Raw genomic sequence first — 22,804 nt, forward strand, 5'->3', positions numbered from 1 at the left:
TTGGTTGACAGCCATTGCCCCGGGGGTCTCAGATCGTTCAGGCTCAGATTTGGCTGTGGCATTTGCCAGAGAGTCAGCCTTTCTTGTGTTTCGTGAAGCTGTGGCTCGGAACCCCCAGGGAGTGTCGACCCCCGGCTGATGATGCTCGGGGGTCGTCAAAAGGGAGGCCCAGTACAGTCACCACCAGCTGCTGAGGCTCATAGACGGGACCCACATGAGGTGGATGCAGTAGTCTGTATCCACCAACAAGAATGTGTCAGACTGTGGGAATCCCTGGGTGGTCCGGCGGTTAGGACTCTGCGCTTTCACTGCTGAGGGTCCAGGTTCCATCCCTGGTCAGGGAATTAAGATCCCATAAGGTGTGTGGCCAGGAAAAAGAAAAAAAGAATGTGTCGGGTTGCTTCCTGTGACGAGGGCAAAGTGCACATTTGGAAATACTGTCACATCCCGTCACCTTGTCCCTTGCTAAAGCCCAGCATGGGAGTTTGCCAAGAGCAATGTGGCTTTGGGTTTTCAAGAAGGAATTAGAAATTACTGTCTGTCTTCTAATTCATGGCCACAGGAAAGGAAGGTAACACAGTTCGAAAAACAAAGAGTGTCCTTTCTCACCCCCACCTTCTTCTCCCCAAACCCTCCATGACCTGGCTTGGTAAGCTAAACTCTGTGTTACATGACTGCTAGACAGACAGCACAGGTGTTCATCTGTTCCAGCTGTCGCAACAAAGTACCACAGACTGGGTGGCTTACACAGCAGAAATTATTATCTCAGTTCTGGAGGCTAGAAGTCTAAGATCAATCAAGCTGTTAGTGGTTTGGTTTCTTCTGAGGCCTCTCTTCTTGCTTGCATACTGTCCTTCCTCTGTGTCAGCTCCTGGTGTCTCTTTGTATGTGTTAATCTCTCTTTTCTTTCCTATTTTTTGGCCACACCACACGGCATGCAGGATCTTAGTTCCCCGGCCAGGGACCAGACCCGTGCCCACTGCAGTGGAAGCTCAGAGTCTTTACCACTAGATTGGCAGGGAAGTCTCTATAAGGATTCCCTTCTTATGCTTAGTCACTGGTTTGGTTTCCATGTCACACTTCAGTTTGCGACCCTTTGGACCGTAGCCTTTATTTTCTTGGGCTGTAGCTTGACTGCAGCCATGAAATTAAAAGATGCTTGCTCCTTGGAAGAAAAACCATGACCAACTTAGACAGCATATTCAAAAGCAGAGACATTACTTTGTTGACAAAGGTCCATCTAGTCAAAGCTATGGTTTTTCCAGTAGTCATGTATGGATGTGAGATTTGGACCATAAAGAAAACTGAGAACTGAAGAATTGATGCTTTTGAACTGTGGTGTTGGAGAAGACTCTTGAGAGTCCCTTGGACTGCAAGGAGATCAAACCAGGCAATACTAAAGGAAATCACTCCTGAATATCCATTGGAAGGACTGATGCTGAAACTCCAATCCTTCAGCCACCTGATGTGAAGAACTGACTCACTGGAAAAGACCTTAACCACCTCTTTAAAGACTCTGTCTCCAAATATAGTCAAACTCCAAGTGACAAAGTTGAGGGCTTCAACGCTTGAAATTTGTCACAACAAAATCGAGCCATTAACAACAGGTTTCAGTGAAGGAATCTGCAGAGAGGCAAACCCACGTTTCTCTTTCCTTTTAGACCTTGATGATAGCATGTTTGTTAAGACCTCGACCCCTGAGGAGTGGATCGCACAAGGAGATTACTACGCTAAACACCAGTGCTGGAAGGTAAGTGGTGCGTCTGCGTGTCCTGGGGCCTCATTGGGCCTCACCAGCCAGTCTCTCATCCCTACATTTGTCACCGGAACGAGGGGGTCATTGGTCATGTTGCTGGTGCTGCTCTTGCTTCTGTAACATCAGGTCACCCGCCATGCAGAACGCTCCCTGTCCTCCTCCTCCCCCTGTACAGTCAGGACAGCCTTTCATTTTGACCAAGTGCCAGCAGATGATTACAGGAGGAGGGAGGGTCCCGGCCTCTGCCTGCTGAGGAGTCCTTCTATCAGGAGGGACGGGGAACAGGCTGCACTCCCCAGGGGGGAAGCTGTAGAGCTGCTCCCTAAGGGGAATGGGAAGCGTGAAAGCCTGTGGCCACCCCTGCCGTCAGGCGTGAGGGAGGAGAAGGCAGGTTGCACTGTTGTGTGTCTGGCTGTGTCAGGATAGGATTTCCATAAACCTGCAGCTGCAAAAGTTGACTGAGCCCCTAGCTGTGTTCACTGCCCATCCTTCTTGTAATCGGCAAGGAACATTAAGCACCTGGCTGTTGTTATAAAACCAAGACTTTTTTCTTTTTTTTTTTTCAGAGAGGGGATATGGAGGGACTGTGTGAGCAGTGGGTATTGGGTATGAAATAGGAAAACCATATTCACTCTTTCCCTTACTCCCTGCAGAACACAGCTGGTGTTATACATGTTGCCATGGATTTCCAATGCTTTATCCCTTTGAAAATACCTTTTGAATGTTTACCTCTAAAATCTTTCGAGGGGAGCAGCACGGATGAGACTGTTATAAAAAGCCTCCTGCTCACCTGAGTTTATTTTGGCTCTGCACAAAGGCTTTGGGACTCAGGAGGCGTACTGATTTTGGCTGCATGTCAGTGAGTGTCCCAGAACCACCGTACAAATGGAAACCCCTTGAGATTCGTTCACTGAGCATATTCCTGTTGAGCAGTGAGCCCTGCATTGTGTTTAGGTCGGGGGGCTGTGACGGTAGGCATGACAGGTGTACAGAAGAGGGCACGGTGCTGGCTGTCCCCTGTGTCATAGATGAATGACCAGCTGCCTTCAGAGCCACCTGTCGTGCATGGAGAAGCCAGGGAAGGCTGCTTTGAGGGGAGCCTTGGGCTGGGACCTGTAGGACACATGAAGTTAACCAGGCAGAGGAGGGATGGAAGAGCATTTCAATCAGAGGGAAGAATGTGTGCAAAGGCCCTGCAGCAGAAAGGAGCGTGGCACGGGTCAGCAATGAGAGGAGGCCCACAGGACTGGGGAGTCTGGGACAGAGAGTCTGGGGTGGAGGTAGGGGGAGAGATGATGTCCTCTCCAGGACATCAGTAAGTTCCACTTAATCCTTCCCTTCCCCACCCTGAGACCTAATCTCTACATGCTGGGCAGAACGCGAACTTCTGCCTTGGAGACATGATGTCAGCAGCTTTCTGCCAGCGGGACACAGGCCGACTCCCCTGGGACAGAGATCTGCCACTTTCTGTTTGCTCCACCCAGGTCTGCATGTGGCAAAATTCTGGTCAGTCATCTTCTGGGATGTGTGTTGGCACAGCAGCTCTGTCCCCATTTCTACCCCTGCCCCACCAATCCTGCCCACTAGCCTTGGTTGTTACCAACTAGAGGGGACCTGTGTTGCACCCAGAAAAGCCGCTGGGTGACCTTGGGCCAGTTTGTTCATGTCCTTGACCTGAGGATGCTATCAAATACAGTGAGAAGGATGAAACGTCTCCTGCATGGCTGTTGAAGATGAGATGAGAGTGTTGTTATGGTGACCTGTAAAAACATGTCTGAAGTGCCTTTTCCATGGCTTCTGGGTGTTACCAAAAAGAAGCTTTGAGTCTGAAGTGTTAACCGTGAACTCTGTTGGGCTTTATCCTCTTTGGCTGTTTTCGTCAACATCTCAGCATCTTCTTGCCCCTCCTCTTGAATTCGGCCACAGTGAGGCCCCTCCTCTTGAATTCAGCTGCAGTGAGGCCCAGGGCTTTGTGCCAACATGGAACAACGCACGGTCTAACTCTTATTCCTGCGTCCTCTCCATGACCTTGCTGGGAATAGAAACCTTTGGTCTATTCCAGGTTGCTGCCAAATGTTACCAGAAGGGAGGGGCACTTGAGAAGGAGAAGCTGGCTCTGGCCCACAACACTGCCCTGAACATGAAATCCAAGAAAGTCAGCCTCAAGTAAGAGTCCTGGAGGGAAGGGGGTACTTCCCTGGTGGTCCAGTGGTTAAGACTCTGCCTTCCAATGCAGGTTGTACAGGTCTGATCCCACATGCCTTGAGGCCAAAAGCCAAAACATAAAACAGAAGCGAATACTGTAACAGATTCAATAAAGCCTTTAACAATGGTCCCTAGATGTTCATTAACAGCTGAATGGCTAAAGAAGCTGTTGTCCATATACACTGGATACTACTCAGCCATAAAAAGGAACGCCTTTGAGTTAGTTCTAATGACGTGGATGAAAAGTGAAAGTTGCTTAGTTGTGTGCGACTCATTGCAAGCCCATGGATATACAGTCCATGGAATTCTTTAGGCCAGAATACTGGAATGGGTAGCCTTTCCCTTCTCCAGGGAATCTTCCCAACCAAGAGATCAAACCCAGGTCTCCCGCCTTACAGGCAGATTCTTTGTTGGCTGAGCCATAAGGGAAGCCCAAGAATACTGGAGTGGGTAGCCTTTCTCTTCTCCAAGGAATCTTCCTGACCCAGGAATCAAACAGGGGTCTCCTGCACTGCAGGCAGATTTTTTACCAACTGAGCTATGAGGGAAGCCCTAGTGAGGTGGATGAACCTAGAACCTGTTAGACAGAGTGAAGTAAGTCAGAAAGAGAAAAGCAAATACCACATGTCAACACCTATATACAGAAGCTAGAAAGATGGTACTGATGAACCTATTTGCAGGGCAGGAGTAGACACGCAGACATAGAGAACAGGCTTACGGACAAGGGCAGGGGAAGAAAGAGGGGTGAGATGGAGAGAGCAGCATGGAAACATACACCACCATATGTAAAACAGCCAATGGAAATTTGCTGTATGACTCAGGGAGCTCAAACGGGGGGTCTGTAACCCAAAGTGACGGGGAAAGTTGGGATGTGGGAGGCAAGCGTGAGAGGGAGGAGACATATGCTCATCTATGGCTAATTCATGTTGATGAATTTACCAATATTGTAAAGCAATTATCCTTCAATTAAAAATAAATAAAATTTTAAAACAAAGAGTCTCAGGGGTCATTTCAGGCTTGCTCTGATGGAAGCCGCCAGTTCAGTTTATTGGTGTCGTGCCAATGAAACCCTGTTCCATGGTGGTGCCATGAAACCCTGTTCTGTTTCCCCTTCCCAGAGAAAAGCAGGTGGAGTATTTGGAGCTGGCTAAGACCTATTTGGAGTGCAAGGAGCCAAAGCTGTGCCTTAAGTGTCTGAGCTACGCCAAGGAGTTCCAGCTGTGTGCCCAGCTCTGCGAGCGGCTGGGAAAGGTACGCCCGGCCCACAGCTGCTCCTGGGAGAACTGGGCTCCACTGGGCAAGTGGAGGGGGGACCCCAGCCTCCCTCCTCCTCTATCAGGGAGGGCTCCTGTCCTCCCAAGAGAGAGAGGTTGGCTGTGTTGACTCTGTGGCTGGCCCTTCTCTCTCCATTTGCTCAAAGATTTAGATGGTTCCAAGGACTGTGTGCGTGTGTGTTCGTGTGTCCATGTCTCTGCGAACATTTGTGACCCGTTGTTAACCACAGGGAGGCCACATGTTCACATAAGGGAAAACGGGTTTTCAAAGAGTCCTGCCTTCTCTTTTTCTGTGTTCAGTCTGGAGTCAGCCTGGGTGGACGGTCTGGCTCATACATGGTGGTTTCTCTGTGTCCCAGCACTTACTCTAGGTCTGCAGGGACCAGTCTGGCAGCTGCTAGCCACAAGTGGCTACCTAATGAAACATTTAAGTTAATTAAAGTGTAATAAACTCAAAAATTCAGTTCCGAAGTCTCCCAAGCCACATTCATTGCATGCTGTGATGGAACATGTCCGTCATTCTAGAAGCGCCAGTGGAGAGATCTGGTGTCCAGGACACAGGACTGAAAGCCTGGTCAGCCATGCACAGCACAGACTGCTGTTGTCTGTAATGAGATGAACTCCCAGGGCGAGAGAGTTTTGTGGCCATTTGGCATTGCTCTGACATCCGAGTGGTGATGATTTTCTTAGAGATTCATCTGTCCTTTTTTATTGAGATATAATTGATGTGTATCATTATATTGGTTTTAATTGTACAGCAGTAATGATTCGACTCAAAGATACATTACACAATGATCATGGCAGTAAGTTTAGTTAATGTCCATCACCACGCACAGTGACAGTCTGTTTTTCTTATGACGAGAAAAATCTAAGATCACCTTTGTTTGTATGTGGGAGCTGAAAAACAAATGAACAAATATGACGAAACAGGAACAGAATCGCAGATATGGAGAACAAACCAGTGGTTGCCAGAGAGGAGTGGGAAAATAGTTGAAGAGGATTAAGAGGCACAAACTACCAGGTATAAAATCAGTAAGTTACAAGATACAATGTACAACCCAGGGAGTATAGCCAATACTTAATAGTAGCTATGTATGGAGTGTAATCTGTACAAATATCAAATTCAGGTATTTACACCTGAAGCTAATATAATATTGTAAATAAACTATATTACAATAAAAAAATTTCTTTAAGATCTACCCTGTCATCAACTTTCAAATATACAATGCAATATTATTAACTAATCAAATCCTGTACATGGAGCAGTTCGTTTCAAATTAAGAACGTTTTATTGACGTATAGCTGAAGTACAGTGATATTAATGTTAACAGTGCTCAGTGTAGTGATTCACGATTTTTAAAGGTTATACTCTATTTATAGTCATTATAAAGTACTAGCTCTATCCCCCATATTGTACAAAATATCCTGTGGCTTATTTTATACCTCTTAACACTCTACTTCTCTCTTGCCCCTCCCCCCACACTGGTAACCACTCCTTTGTTCACCATATCTGTGAGTCTCCTTTTATGTTTTTTTCCCCGGTGTGTTATATTTTTTTAGATTCCACGTGTAAGTGATATCATACAGTATTTTTCTGACTTTTGTTTCACTTAACATAGTGTCCCCAAGTCCATCCATGTTTCTGCCAGTGGCAGAATTTCTTTGTTGTTTTTTTTTTTTATGGTTGAATAGTATTCCACTGTGTGTATGTACCTTATCTTTATTCAGTCATCTGTGGATGGACACTTAGGTGGTTCCCATATCTTGGCTACTGTAAATAATACGAAGCAGTTCGTTTTACTGTACCTGTTGTGGTGGGTTGGATGTGCAGCCATCTGGTCCTTACCAGATGTATTTCTGCCTGCATTGAGCATTATACCCTCTAGTAGGGAACAGAGTGTCCGTGTCTGTATGTGAATTGGAGGAACTCCTGAACCAAGGCTTTGGGCGGGGTGGGGATGGTACCTACTGGGAAGTTTGAAGTGTGGCCCCCAGTCAGTGTCAGAAAAGGTAAGATGCTCCCCCCTTCCACGGCTCGCCCCATGTGTACTATGGTATGTGACTCATTAGGATGTGGGAGAAGGGGGTGGAACGGGGACTTCAGTGTGGGTAGGAAGTTTGAATAGTAAGATTCCAGGAGCCAGATGGTTTCCAAACTCTCCATCTTCCTTTGTCTCCCAGCCTCCAATCTCCACAGCACCCCCTTGGACCCTAAGTGGTGACAGCTGCAAGGGACAGGCCTGAACCTGTCACTTTTCCCTGTTTGCCTGGCAGCACCTGTGCAGGCTGAGCCAGAGACCCCATCCTTGTCTGCTCATCTTGCCTCCCCAAGGCTGCCAAGCTCCGCCTCTGAAAATGAGATGGGGTCCAGGAGGGCAGATGTCCAGCCCGTGTCCCATTCTACGACCTCAGTCCCTTCAAGATGTGGAGGCCACCCTGTTCCTGGAGACACGCATGCCCACCTTCCTCGTGTCCCCATGGTTGACCACTGGGGCCACCTCCTTCTGCCTTCTCTCTCTAGCACATTCCAGCATCTCGGAGCCCCATCCGGGGAAGAGTCTGGTCCCTTTCTTTGCTCAAGCCCCTCCCTGGAAGGATGTTTGTTCAGCCCTCAGCCAGCATGAGACCTCTTGTGGTCATCCAGCAAGCTAGCCAGCGTGATACAAATTGACCATCTTTTGCAAAATCCCTAGGCCAAACGGCCTGTCTGTTCCCTGCCCCCAAACACGTGCTGATCCTGGGGAGAGGGTGTGTGCGGAGGGCCATGGGGGCAGGTTTCCTTTTAGGGATTCCTCTGCCTTGCCTGCTTGCTACCTCTCTAAAGAGCAACACGGTTTCCCTGGAAACTGCTCAGGGCCCTTGCTCTGGGTGCTGGAGCCCAGAGACCCACTTGGGGGCCTGCTTAAAACAGTCAGCCCTCCTCTCTCTCGGTCCACTTGGGTGCACGCTTGCACCTAACGGCGCCTGTGTTCACCCCAGGGGTTTCCTTCTGAGTAGTCAGCCTTGTTGAGGAGAGGAAAAGGTGGCTAGAGGTTATGATCATGGAGATTATGAAGATGGGTCTGGGAGTTCCCTGGTCTGTGAGGTCTCTGGATGTAGCAAAAATGCACACCTGAATCTTGTTCATATTTTGGCATTCTGTGTCGCTTCTCTTATTAAATAAAACCCAGCTGAGGTTTATTAGAGGGTCTCGCATATTGCATTTTTTGGTCCCAGTTTGATTCTGTTTTCTCTTTGGAACACAGATGCAGCCAGTCAAGTTAGGAAATGAAATATTCAACAAATAAGTAGACCCCCCGCTCCCTCCCGGGGGTGTGCCCGGTACTGTGGGTGTCTGGCGACCAGCAGGCAGCAGAGCAGGGGCCTCTGCGTTTGTAGTCTCCCTTTCTAGTGTGGGAGGGAGATGCCAGAGCCAGCAGTGTAGTACAGAAGGTGTCTGCAGGGGTGAGGGCTGGCAGAGGGGACAGAGGATGTCAAGTGTTCGTTGGTGTTTTTTTAAAGAATCTTTTTTAAAATGTGGACCGCTTTTAAAATCTATATTGAATTTGTTACAACATCGTTTCTGTTTTATGTTTGGGTTTTTTTGGCTTTGAAGCATGTGAGGTCTTCGCTCCCCAACCAGGGATAGAACCCGCCCCCACCCCCCGCTTGCATTGGAAGGCGAAGTCTTAACCATTGGACCCCCAGAGAAGTCTCATGGTGTTGCTGTTTGAGATGGAGGCAGCGTCAGGGAGCTGACTTTTGCACAGAGATCACGATAGCTGGGGGGCGTTGTGGACAAAAGCCCCAGAGGTGGGAGAGTGTGGTCGAGTTTGAAAAACAGCAAGGAAGCCAGTTTGACCAGAGCAGAGGGAGTGGGGTCAAGATGGCAAAATGAGCCAGAGAGGATGGCTAGAACAAATCAGATAGGATCTCGTGGTTCATGGTGTGCTCAGTTGCATCCAGGGTCTGGAGCCCTTGAGGCTTCTCTGCATGGAATTTCCCAGGCAAGGATGCTGGAGAGGGTTGCCGCTTCCTCCACCAGGGGGACCTCTCCGACCCAGGTTTCAAGCTGCGTCTCTTCCGTGTCCTGCGTTGGCGCCACGTGGGGATCCCCAGTCCATGGTATGAATGCTTGCTAGGTCACTTCAGTCGTGTCAGTCGTGTCTGACTCCATGCGACCCTAAGGACTGTAGCCCACCGGGCTCCTCTGTCCATGGGATCCTCCAGGCAAGAATACTAGGGTAGATTGCAGGTCCATGATAGGGACTGGATTTGTTCGGGCCTGAGGGGGAGCCCGTGAAAGTGCTGATTGGAGGAATGATGTGAAACAACTTATTGGAATAAGAGAGCTCAGTAGGCAGTGAGAGCAGAAGCAGAAAGACTAGTTAGGAGGGTCGAGTAGTGGCTTAGGCTCAGATGTTTTAGCTTGGATTGCCTCCCGGTGGTGCAGGTGCTGAGAAGTCCTGTCCAGTCCAAGAAATGTTGGGAGAGCCAAGTCAATGGGATTCAAGATTCCCCCACTGCAAATTGCCAGTTCATGCCCTTTGTCTAGTTTTCTCGAATGTCTTTTTCTTATGTTTGCAGGAATCCATCTTATGTTCTAGACCTGCCTACTCTTGGATAGTAACCAGTGGCCACATGTGGCAATTTATATTAAAATTAACTAAATGAAACTTAAAAATTCGGTCCCTTGTTTGCACTGTTCACACATTCCCCGTGCCCACTGTTCACATGTGTGCCTAGTTGCTCAGTCATGTCTGACTCTTTGCGACCCCATGGACTGTAGCCTCCTCTGTCCGTGGAATTCTCCAGGCAAGAATACTGGAGTGAGTGATCTTCTGCAGGGGATCTTCCCAACCCAGGAATCGAACCCAGGTCTCCCCCATTGCAGGTGCCCCGTCTGAGCCACCAGGGAAGCCTCCACATGTGTCTAGTGGATACAGAATTGGACAGATAGATGGATAAACAGATATAGAACATTTCCATCTTCACAAAAGACTCCCTCTGACAGTGCTGGTCTAGATATAATGTTTCCATTCTCTCTGTTAACTTCGTTTCATACGCCCTTAGTTGAACAGTTTAGATGTGCTGTTGACCCTTAAACAGTGTTGGTGTTGCTCTGACCCTCCACACAGCTGAAAGTCCATGTGTAATTTACACTTGTCCCTCCATATCTGAGGTGCCTGTGTCCTCAGTTCCACAGCAGGAATTCAACCAACTGAAGACCATGTAGCACTGTAGTACTTAATACTGAAAAAAAGAATCTGTGTCTAAGTGAACCCATGAAGGTCAAATCTGTGTTGTCAACTGTAATCAAATCCATCAATATCTCCCCCAAAGTTTGTGTGTTTTGAGTTTTGTTGAAGACTCTCTTGACCTCAAAGTCAGCGATATTCTCATACATTCTCCTCCAATGTAGCTTTCCTGGTGGCTGAGACAGTTAAGATTTTGACTGCAATGCAGGAGACTTGGGTTCGATCCCTGGGTCAGGAAGATCCCCTGGAGGAGGAAACAGCAACCCACTCCAGGATTCTTGCCTAGAAAATTCCATGGACAGAGAGCCTGGAAGTCCATGGGATACTAAAGAGTTAGATAAGACTTGGCGACTAACACACACACACGCACACACACACTCCTCCAATAGCTTTCTCACTTAGACCTGTAACCACCCGGAGCTTCTATTTGTGTATGGTGTGAGGTTGGAATTTCACTTTATTTTTCTTCATGAAAAGAATTAGTTTTCCTAAATTACCTAGGTTTGAGTGTTTTCCACTGGATTCTAACAGGTTCCAGACATACTAACATCCTCTTTATTATTTATGGTTTTGGTTTCCTTTTAAGATGAAAAATTGTTATAAATATTCTGAACAAAATTTTACTCTGTCCTAGGTAAGAGATGCCGCCTATTTCTATAAGCGAAGTCAGTGTTACAAAGATGCTTCCCGATGCTTTGAGCAGATTCAGGAATTTGATCTAGCCCTCAAAATGTACTGCCAAGAGGAGCTGTTTGAAGAAGCTGCTCTGGCAGTGGAAAAGTAGGTGGTTTTATTCTCTTCCTTCCTTTTCCCCATCCCCAAGCCCTACCTTTCCATTGCTCCTTGGGGAGGTGTTATCTTGCTCTTTTTTTTGTTTTTATCCCTGACCATGAGGCTTGTGGGATCTTACTTCCCTGACCAGGGATCAAACCCGTGCTCCCTGTGGTGGAAGCACCAAGTCGTAACCACTGGTCCACCAGGGAAGTCCCTATCTCTTCTGAAGTGGCTTGACCAGTCACCCTCCTTACACTTGAGTGGTGGCCTTGGTGCTGAGTCAAGAGTTCCTTGAACACAGTGTCATGAGGAGAAGGGGCAGAAGAAGATGAAGGATTGAAGGATGTATTGCAAGTATGTATATCACATGCCCAGCAGTTGCCTGTTGATGGTTCTGACCTCTCCACCTTTACCAGCTGAGTTGACAGTTTCACTGATGTGGACGGATAGAGGTCAGAGCACTAGTGGGCAGTCAGGGTGGTGATTCATCGTGATCTACCGGCAGACACCCAGCCAGGCACTGATACTTGTATATATCACATGTATGTCCACATGCCCGTAGCTATAGGACACACAAGTTTCATACATGACCTAGAGGAGCCTCCTTGAGCCTTCAGCCTAACTGATGGTCCAAAGATGAAGTGGAGACAGATGGGGTTAACAGCTGATAAGGACTCTAGAAAACATCAGACCTCCTGATGCCTCCTGGTAGGAGGTCTTCCAGGTGGTAGGAGGTCTTCCAGGTGGAAGGAGACAGCTAAAATTGCAGAGGCTGCTGTTCTGCATTTCTGCTCAGCAGCTCCTGGAAAATTAAGCTGTGGCTTGGTTCCGTATTTTCTTTGCTTTCTACCAAATTATACATGTGACAAAATGAACGGGATTGACCAGGTGTTCAAACTTTATATTTTTAAGTTAGCATTTATTAAAGTATATCATATATTTTTAAAAAGCATGTAATAATTACACTTGTATAAAGAAAGAAAGAAAGTGAAGTCACTTAGTCGTGTCCGACTCTTTGCAACCCCATGGACTGTAGCCTACCACGCTCCTCCATCTATGAGATTTTCCAGGCAAGAGCACTGGAGTGGGTTGCTGTTTCCTTCGCCAGGGGATCTTCCCGACCCAGGGATCGAACCCGGGTCTCCCGCGTTGTAGGCAGACGCTTTACAGTCTGAGCCACCAGCGAAGTCCACACTTGTATAACCAGCACTTAGATAAAGAAATTGAGTTTTATGTTTAGAAATGGAACAGTAAGTGTCTAGTGTCACAGTTAGTAAACGAACATATTTCTTTATCCAGGTCTTTGGTGCTATTGGAGAAGGAAATGGCAACCCACTCCAGTATTCTTGCCTGGAGAATCCCATGGACAGAGGAGCCTGGCTGGCTACAGTCCATGGGGTCACAAAGAGTCGGACACGACTGAGCGACTTCACTTTCACTTGGTGCTATTATGCATAAGATACACACAGCATGTATATATTAGTCAGCTCAGGCTGCCATAATGAAATGCCATAGATTGGGTGGCTTAAAGAACACAAATTTATTTTCTCATAGTTTTGGAGGCTAGAAGTTCACGATCCAGGCTCCAGTCAATTGGGCTACTGGTGGAGCTCTCTTTCTTCCCTATCTGGTGTCAGTTCTTACAAGGACACTAATCCTGTTAGATCAGGACTCCACCCTTATAACCTCAATTAACCCTAATTACTCCCTTAGAGGCCTAATCTCCAAATACAGTCACACTAGGGGTGAGGATTTCAACATATGAATTGTAGGGGTCACAAACCATCAGTCCATAACAGGATGCCGGCTGTGGCATTGATTGTGTACCCAGTTGTCAGGGTGCTATGTACTCTGAGTAATTGACCAGGACAGTTTCCTTGTGAAGCCATATGATGAAAGCAATTGAGAGGGTTTTGGGGTTTTTTTTGTACTTTCAATTATTTTAATCTTCTGTTGTCACTTTGCCATGATAGCATTGAATAATCATTGCCTTTTCCCCAGAAACATTTTTTGGAGTCTCTCATTTTGTTTATCTTTATCAGCTTTCCTGAGATATTCAACCTACTCTTTATTGATATGTTGAGTTGAGATCTAAGTGTCATCAGTACTAATTGGAGCCTAGCACTTGATTTATCTGAGTCTTTTGAATGCTCTACCTACTGGATATAGAATTCAACTGCTAGCTGGCCTGACTTAACATGTAATGAGAAGATTTTAGATCTGAAAACCAAATACCTGGCTAGTTCCTTAAATGTGCTATAAATACCCTCTATTCTATCAGCCAAAGCTTATGAGAGGAGCTCATCCTCAGTCACACCCATTCAGAGAGGTCCTGTTATAAGAGGGGATCTGATGTTTGTAAGATGACCCCAGGGCAGCAGGAGGTTCCTGGGGATCTCTGGTTGTGAGAAAATATGTTTTGTCCCCTGCAAGAGTTCAAAAGTAGCCATGTTTCACTGGATTGGCCCGGTGCCTTGAAAATTGGTATGTGGGATATACTCACTTGGATCCACAGTGTCAAAGGGAACTTGACTTCAAGGCTTCATCCATCTCACACTAAATCAATCACATGCATTCTTGGTAAAAAGAGAAAAGTCACAAGTTGGATAATAAGAGGAAGACTGACGTAATGGCTGGTATGTCTGCAGCCCCCATCTCCACACTTTTTCCTTTATCAGCTATCAGCCTCCATAGACTGTATACCCAAAATGATTAGCAAGCTCTTATACAAATTTAAGGGATTTTTCCCCCCCAAGAATAATTTTGACTATGCATACTTTATGCCCTACAGGTTGACTTCTAATGTAACTGTCACTTGCCTAGGATGCAACTCCATTATATTGTTTTTTGCAAATTAAAAAAAAAAATTTATTCTTTTTCAGTTTTGTTTGGGTTTCTTTTTCCTTTTTAAACTATTTTTTTCTTTTTGTGCAATACTACTATATTTCATTAATTAAACATACTAATGCTGGGTTCCTTTGGGGAATAAAGAATTAATTTTATAGTATAAAATGCAGTCTTGATAAACTTGCTGGCTAACTTCAGGTCCAGTTTGGCAGGTCCTATCTACAAGTGGCATTTTATATAAGTTGCTCTGTTCTGCACTTTATAAATTTTATATGTGTGATGCCAAGTTGACATCGGTATTGTCTGTCTTTGCAGGTATGAAGAAATGCTAAGGGCCAAGGCCCTTCCTGTCTCCAAGCTCTCCTATTCTGCCAGTCAGTTTTACTTGGAAGCTGCAGCCAAGTACCTGAGCATGAATAAAACGAAGGAGATGATGGCTGTGCTCTCAAAGCTCGACACTGAAGACCAGCTGGTGTTCCTGACATCTCGGAAGCGGCTGGCGGAGGCCGCCGACCTGCTCAACAGGGAAGGTCGGAGGGAAGAGGCTGCGCTGCTGATGAAGCAGCACGGCTGCCTCTTGGAGGCTGCCAGGCTCACTGCTGACAAGGACTTCCAGGCCTCGTGTCTGCTAGCGGCCGCCCGTCTCAACGTAGCCAGGGATTCTGACGTTGACCTTACCAAGGCCATCCTCAGAGAAGCCCTGGACCTCTGCCATCAGACCAACCAGGTGTCTGGCATCGCCGAGGCCCATTTCCTGCAGGGGGTGATCATGAGAGATTTCCTGAAGCTCAAGGACGCTTTTCTGAGGTTTGACACCCTCAACCACTCGGCAGGGGCAGTGGAGGCGCTCTACGAAGCCACCAGCCTCTGCGAGGTCCAGCCCGAGGAAGTCCTAGCTCTGGCTCCGGGGGGCCTCGGGGTCCTCCTCGATCTGGTCAGGGCCCTCAGAAAGGTGACTACCAACGCTGAGAAGGAGATGGTCAAGTCTTGCTTCGAGTTTTTTGGGATCTCGCAGGTGGATGCCAAGTACTGTCAGATAGCTCAGAACGACCCTGGACCCATATTACGCATCATTTCTGACCTGGATTTGAACTTGAAAGAGAAGAAAACAAAAGACCATTTCTTGATAATGATGGATCAGGTGAAATTAGCCCTAAACAAACACCTTCTCAGAAGACTATGTCAGATCACAGAGAGCCTGCTTGCAAAGACCTACCCGGGTGTCTGCATGAAATTTCTTGTAGGCTTAAAATGCGAGGATGGACGCTGTGAAGACTTCCACAGGCCTTTGCGGCGTCACGAGGCCAAGTGTTTGGTCCAATCAAAAATACACCTGGTGGCCATCAAGGGGTTACTGTTGGAAGCCAAAAGAGTATTCCCTAAAGTCTTAGCTGAAGGACTTGAAGAGATCGATTACATTTTGTCTCTGGACAAGCACGGCCTTTGCAAATCTTTGCTGAATGTCGTCTTCCCTAAGCATTTCCACCAGCGAGTGTTGTCAGAAAACCCCATGGCGTGCAAAGAAGTCTTCAAGCCACATTACAAATCCTTCCGATCCTACAGGTCTGCCCTGAAAGAATACATCCACGTCCTGTTTCAAAATGAACGGGCCCGAAGCCGCCGGGAGTCCACGGACCTGTGGCTGAGCGCCATGCAGGCTTTTCTTCTCTCTTCCAGCTACCCCGATGAGCTCGACAAGCTGCTGCACCAGGAGGAGGACCAGTACAACCGGGAACTCAAAGCCCTGCAGTCTGAGCAAGAGAAGAGGGGGAGGGACAGAGGCAGCAGGATGAAAGGGATAGAAGGGAAATTCGGCATGCTGGCGCCCAACAAGAATGACGGGAGCGCGGAGAAGCCCCACCTGTGCTTCATCCGACTGCTGCAGGACTCCATCCACCAGTTCTATGTGTGCAGGAGCCCAGAAGACTACAAGAGGCGCTTTTTCCGCTTCATGAATGTCCTGGTCAAGAGGTGCAAAGAGCCGCTGATCCCCAGCATCGGGAACACGGTGGCCTTGCTGGAGTCTCAGTTCGTCCACTGCGGGGCGGTCCTGGCCCGCCTCTCCAAGAATGCCGTCTTGTGCCTCCCGAAGAGCTACATCGCGCTCTTGCATTACTGGGAGTTCCTGTTTAGCAAGAAGGACCGGGAGCCCGGGGACGTGTTCGCCATCATTCAGGAGTACAGACCCAAGGACCTGACCAGGGCCATTCAGGAGTTCCGGTTCCACCTGTCCTACCTCGTCAAGGTGCTCTGCGGCTGCGAGAATGCCAACTTCAACGTCCTGCTGGACGCTTTCAGCGACATCGACTACGTGGTTTCCGGGGAGGCCGAGCGGACCCTAGTGCTGTGCTTGGTGATGCTGGTGAACACCGAGGGCGTGCTGCAGCCATCCTGCAAGCCTCTCCTGTCCAGCCAGTTCCAGGAGCTCGAAGCCAAGCTGCAGCTGCTGAACACGGAGTGGGCGGGCCAGGTCCCCGAGCGCCTGCTCAGAGTGGTGAAGCGAGTGCGGCTGGCAGTCAACGTGAAGTCCGTGGCGGAGGCGCTGCAGGACCTGCTCTTTGAGCGGGATGAAGAGTTCCTGATGGACTGCCACTGGCAGTGGGACAGCGGGCACGCCAAAGGGAACGCTGTGCGGGGCCTCTACCACGAGGAGGTCAGGCTGAACCGCCTGTTCTCCGTGGATCCCATGGGCTACTTGGCCGAACCCGAATACGAGGTCAGCCAGGACGAGCCAGAGGAGCTGGCCTTGGAGGGGGACCACCTCCTAGACGCCATCCTCTCGCAGAAGCAGCGGAGGGCTTCCATCCTCCGGAAGATGCGGAGGGTATGCCTGGTGGTGTCTTTGTGCATCAGATGGAGGAGAGGAAGGGCGGGAGGCCAGGCCGAGCACTTCAGGGAGGAGGGCAGGGAGCCCGCGGCTGGGAACTTCAAAAAGGCTGACGTGGACCGGACCCAGTGCGACCTGTGTGGGGTCAAGTTCGCCCGCGGGCCTGAGAACTATTTCACCCCAGATCAGGCATTTGAGGGTGCAGCTCCCGAGGCTGTAGCCCTTTCTGGGGCAGAGCTGGACGATGAGCAAGGTTGGGAGAGGAGCAGTGAGTCCTACGAGCAGCACATCCGCCTGGAAAGCCACCAGAGTCAGCAAGTGGCCTACCAGAGGTACTTGGAGTTTTTCCGTGAGAAGGTGGACCCGGCTATGGAGGAAGGCAAGCTGGTGGTGCAGGACATGGAGCAGAGCGTGTGGGGTCACAGACACCTGGGCTCCAAAGAGCACAGCCGCGTACTACAGAGGAAGGTCCAGGAGAACATCAAGAAGGTCTCCGACTCGGTAGAGGACCTCTACAGGCGGAAGGCCTGGGCTGATGGTAAGGGTCCTCAAAAGGCGGGCCCAGATGGTGGCGGAACCTGGGCTTTGAGGACTTGTGTCCAAGTCGAGCCCCTTTGTAGTGAGGTCTGACCTGGGGATGCTAAAATCTTGGCAGTAGCAGAAACACCAGTGAGGACCACGTGTTCTCCAGTCCCAGCAAAGCCCCTTCTTTGGATCCTCCCTCCCCCAGTTAAACAATGTGTCATAATCTTAGGGCAGGATGGTTTCCCCTGGCATGACAGATAAGAAAAGGGTTTGCTAACCAATTCTATGGAGAAGATAGAGGGAGAATGCTTCCAGTCTTGAGAAAATTCTTTAAACCTTCCTTGGTTCATTCATTCAGGGATTTCTTGAGCACCTGCTATGGGCTGAACCCGATCTAGTGGCTCAGACGGTAAAGAATCTGCCTGCAATGCAGGAGACCTGGGTTTGATCCCTGTGTCGGGAAGATCCCCTAGAGAAGGGAATAGCTACCCACGCCAGTATTCTTGCCTGGAGAATTCCATGGACAGAGGAGTCTGGTGGGCTGCAGGCCACAGTGTCTAAAAGAGTCGGAAATGACTGAGCAACTAACACTTTGACTTGACTAAGATCTAGCCTCCAAACCTGGTCCTTCCCTTTTAAGAGGGTCCTCACACCATAACCAGTGTGAGCCTCTAAACAGAATTCTTACATGATCTGTGAATCAGACTTCCTCTGACATCCTTATTAGCTACATCTTAGCAACGCTGAGTAGAAGTTAGGTATGTTGTTGTTTAGTCACTAAGTTATGTCTAACTCTTTTACAACCCCATGGGAGCCTGCCAGGCTCCTCTGTCCATGGAGTTTCCCAGGCAAGGATGCTGGAGTGGGTCATCATTTTCTTCTCCAGGGGATCTTCCTGACCCAGGGCTCAAACCACATCTCCTGCATTGAAAGGTGGATTATTTACCACTGAGCCACTAGGGAAGAGGGAAGTTATGTATAAAATTAGTGAAATTGTATGTTTTTAAATCATTCTAGAATTCAGACGTCCAGTTGACGGTAAGAACAGTTTGCAAAGCTTCCTCAGAAGGCTTGCTATTGGCAGCACCTCTAGACAGGGACATGTAGTTTCTGCTCCTGGGGGCAGACAGCAGCCTTTCACTGCCTGTCTCAGAGGAAGCGGAGACAAGGGCCTGGGAGGTGGGCGCTTTGACGCTAGTACTGAGCGTCCTAATCCCTACAGCCACCCCTTCACTCAAAGCCCTGGTTCTTTGGTTCTCTAGCGGAGGAGGTCATGGCTCGGCTGGTGAACATTCTGATCCCATCCGTCAGGGATGCACAGGAGTGGCTGAGGAAAACAGAGCTGCACCAAGAGGAAGGTGAGGAGTGCTTCATCCCAGGGTGATGCTCTGGGTCTCGTGGTCCTTGGTTCTGCTGACTCCCCGGTCAGTCTGCTGTGGGGCTGCCTATGTTGTGAGCAGTGGTCACTCACTGTCTAGGAGCACCACCCCCAGCGACTCTGATCAGTAGCAGCAGAGTGACTGTGCTCCCCTATCTGACTGTGAGGGCTGTTACTCAGCTTATTGTTTTTCCAAAAATCTTTGCCACTCATGAGCTGCTACCACTGATGCTCTATTACTACTCATACTCTGTACGGTGACTCCCAGGATGGGTGGAGTGTATCGTTTGATAAATATTTGCCTGTGCAAGCCCTTCATGTAATTCCATGAGAGTATTTATATATTGAGCGTCTGAAATGTATTAGCACTGTTGTGGGCTTGGGGATATAAAACAACTTTGTGAACGAAACAAACAAAATCTTTGGGGAAACTTGGCATATGTCTTCCTTCAGAGAATTGAAAGCTGGTATAGAGTGAGCCGGGGTTTCTTTCCTAACAGAATCTTCTTGCTGAATTCCGTATGATCCGGAACACCTCCCCCTCTTGGCAGGATCTTTCTTCTTTGTCCTCCTAGTATTTCGCTTGCCCCACATTGCCCTTCTGTGAGTTCTCGTGACCCAGATGCTACTGGAAAATCCAAACCCTGGAGCTGGGGAAGACTGGGCAGGACTTGACATAGATGTCTCTGCCAGTAATCTTTAGATTTTAGTCTCTGGTGACACTGTAATTTTTTGTGATTGCTTCAAACAGAAGAACATAACTGGGATACCACCTCAAGGTACGGTTGAATTTAGTTTTTGTTGGACTTATTTTTCATTTAAAGGGCCTCTAAAAGAAGGGCAGAGGAGCTAGTCTGTAAAAGAACGTTCTGGAGAAGAATGTTTACTCTAGCTCTGGCTGTTTTTTTTTCTTTTTTTTCAACATTAGGTGTTACTGGGATATTATATATTACAGTAGAATGAAAAAAATCACCATTCTGCTTTTTGTTTTCTGCTTTTTAAATAGGTGTCGTTCAGGAAGATGTTTATGAAAATGAAGTGGAAGACTTTGGTGAGCTCCGACCCAGAAGGCGTCCTCGGAAATGTGCAAAGCGGAAGAAGCACTAACATCCGCATGGCTGCTGCTTCTTAAACCTTCAGAACGTTCCATCCTGACTTAGAATCCCACGTGCTGGGGCAGAAGAGGAAAAGAATATATATTAGCATCGAAAGTGGGATGAGGGGTCTAACATCACCTTTGCTTTTCATCCTCATCGTTTCGTGGCTTAGGGTACACTGCTTCCTCAGAGAAGGGGCCTCTTAAGTGCTTTTCCAAGTTCAAGTCCAGCAGGACTGGTTCTCCCTAAAACAAGCTCAAATGACCAGAGTCATAGCTGCAGGAAACCTTGGGACCCACCCTCCGCCCCCTGAGGCCCCCAGGTTCTCTGGCTCATCATCAGCATGACCCCAGGCAGGGGCAGGTACACCCCTCACCTCAGTGTTACGCTTCCCTGGCATAAGAACCATGCGCTCCCCAGATCTGCTTATCTCCATTCACACTGCCAGCCACCCCCGACCCCGGGCTGCACTCTGGTCCTCTCCGAGCCCACTTGTGACACAGTTCCTTCTGTTATATACTTTAGCCTTTTCTCTCCGTGGAAACTTTTCAGCCTGCCTTGCCCCCGTTTGTTGAGGTCATTCTCCGCCACCTGTGCAAGTGGCGATTAGACTACCTCAGGATGTAGTCAAGAATTCCCCATCTCCTTGGGGAGCAGCCAGCCTCAGGACCAGCTCCCTGGAAGGAGAGGCTGGGGGATGTTGCTGCGGTGGGTTCCCGGCCTGTCTCTCCAGGGTTGTCTCCACCCTCTCTTGGCTCTGGTGCAGACATTCCAAACAGTTTTGTGTGTAGCCCTGTCTGTCTAGTTTCCTTGGGTCTCTGTGGCAAGTCGCCCTAGCTGACCTGGACATTCCGATGAGTTTCACCGCACTGAGCTCCCCACCGGGGCAAATTCATAGGGATTTGGCTGTGAGTCACTGCCCCGTGGCTTGTAGGTCCGGGAAGAGGAGGGGACCGTGGGCCTATTTGCAGGAGGCCACTGCTGCCCACTGAGCCATTGGTCTGTCCCTTTCCGGAAGCCCACCAGCCTCTCTCACGATCACTGCCCTCCCTGCCCCCAGTCCTGAGCCCACCCTGGTGCCAGAGGTCAGGCTCACGTTGGTCGGTCGCTGCTTCCTTATCACCCCAGAACCTGCCTTCTCCCCTCTCCCCGTGCCGCTGCCACTTCGGCTGCTCCTTGTTTTCTCTTCATTGTCTTTCTGAAACAACTCTGTTTCCTTGAAATGTAAGGGTTTTAATTTTTATTAGGTTATGGTTCTACTTTTTATTCCAGGTGTTTTTATAAACTTCATTTGCCAGAAGAAAAAGGAAAAAAAAAATCTTGCTGTATGATCACATTTTTATAAAATTAAATCATTTCTCTTATATACTTCTGTCCACTTGTTTATTCCTCATCTCTTTACTTAGAGACTCAAGGGGTAAATCTTAAAACTTGGTAAATCTTAGGTGGGGGAGGGTTGGGTCAGCTGGTGGCTACTGACCCAGACAGAAGCTTGCTGTGTTTTCTGAAACTGAGAAATCCAGGGGCCCAAAGACCCACAGCAGGTTGCACCATCTCTTGAGGGCCTGCCTGTGTAAATTCTTTCCCTTTGGGTATTTCCACACAGACAGGGTTCTGAACAGGTGACAAGAACATTACCCTGGGAGACAGGAGAGCCAGCCTTGAATCCTAGTCCTGTCCAAGGAGCCATTTAGTCTGGGACTAGTCAGACACGGTCCACACGCCCTTAGGGCTGGAATGCGGCACCAACCCCTAGAGACTAGGGATCTGGTATGGCAGGTTTTGGGCCCAGGATTTAATAACAAGGTAACCTTGTGTCAGTAGCTTCCCAGGTGGCACCATGGTAAAGAATCCACCTGCCAATGCAGTTCAGTCCCTGGGTTGAGAAGACCCCCTGGAGGAGGAAATGGTAACCCACACCAGTATTCCTGCTTGGGAAATCCCGTAGACAGAGGAGCCTGGTGGGCTACAGTCCATGGGGTTGCAGAGTCAGACGCGACTGAACATGCACGTTGCCTTGTGCCACGTGTGCTGGTCATTTCTTGTCATGCATCTGCCTCTTTGGGGTCTTTGCAGGACGGGAATCTGGCATTCATGGGTTCTCCAGGCACGACACCAGCTTCTTCTCAGTGCCTAACCTCCTTCTCTCTCTCGCACACACACATACACACGCCCTGACTATCTCCAGCTGACTAAGAGTCTGAGATCCCTTCAACATGTCCCCAGATTGATACTATGTGATTGTCAGAAATCTGCACTCCTGGATGGTCCTTAAGTTCCTGACTCAAAGGACAGGTAACCCCTCTCCCTCACCCCTTAAGTCTCTTTCCTCGGCACTGAGACTGTCTTTACCCAATCGAGCCTGTCCCTCCAAACGTGCTTTAGAGATTGTGCCTATAGAGTGCAAGGCAGGCAGGTGGGGGCCACCAGGAGCCATCCAGCAGCATCCCCCCATCAAGCAGCCCCCACAACAGCATAGAGGTTGAGTTGAACTTGACAGACCCACATACTTTACAATGGCAGAGACAGCAGGCCTGCCAATGACTACGGAGCTGAGCCACACTCCCACCTGCCACCCAGAAAAATGTGTCTCCTCACTCACTAAGAGGGAGAGAAAGCCATCAGCAAGGTACCAGGCGTTCTTTAGGTGGGTTGTTGTTGAGAAACCTGCCTCCCAGTTCTGCAGGATCCTACCCTACTCAGAGCCTGTGTTCTCTGCTTAAGACACAGCATCTCACCCTCCTCAGTGGGGATGTGACCTGAGTGTCTGATAGAACCCTTTGGGGTGATGGGCTGCACCGAAAGGAGAACTGTCACCACAGGATCTTGGAAGGGAGCCCTAAGTTTGAAATTTGGCTACTTACTCTGGCCGTGGGCATTCAGA

At 48.8% G+C, this 22,804-nt stretch overlaps 1 protein-coding gene across 3 annotated transcripts in view; it reads left to right on the forward strand.

Annotated features, from left to right (window-relative positions):
- TRANK1 (tetratricopeptide repeat and ankyrin repeat containing 1) overlaps nt 1-21,286 on the forward strand; it is a 95,358-nt gene extending 74,072 nt beyond the window's left edge. For all 3 annotated transcript variants that reach the window (XM_069561300.1, XM_069561299.1, XM_069561301.1), the window contains 7 exons: nt 1,662-1,750; nt 3,819-3,922; nt 5,080-5,212; nt 11,107-11,252; nt 14,409-17,458; nt 18,708-18,803; nt 19,830-21,286. In XM_069561300.1, the coding sequence (XP_069417401.1) occupies nt 1,662-1,750; nt 3,819-3,922; nt 5,080-5,212; nt 11,107-11,252; nt 14,409-17,458; nt 18,708-18,803; nt 19,830-19,930 (3,719 nt within the window). In that variant the 3' untranslated portion in view covers nt 19,931-21,286. The remainder of the gene's footprint in view (nt 1-1,661; nt 1,751-3,818; nt 3,923-5,079; nt 5,213-11,106; nt 11,253-14,408; nt 17,459-18,707; nt 18,804-19,829) is intronic.
- Nucleotides 21,287-22,804: the final 1,518 nt, after the last annotated feature.

This window comes from Ovis canadensis, chromosome 19, assembly GCF_042477335.2.
Source record: "Ovis canadensis isolate MfBH-ARS-UI-01 breed Bighorn chromosome 19, ARS-UI_OviCan_v2, whole genome shotgun sequence".
Classification (NCBI taxonomy): Eukaryota; Metazoa; Chordata; class Mammalia; order Artiodactyla; family Bovidae; genus Ovis; species Ovis canadensis.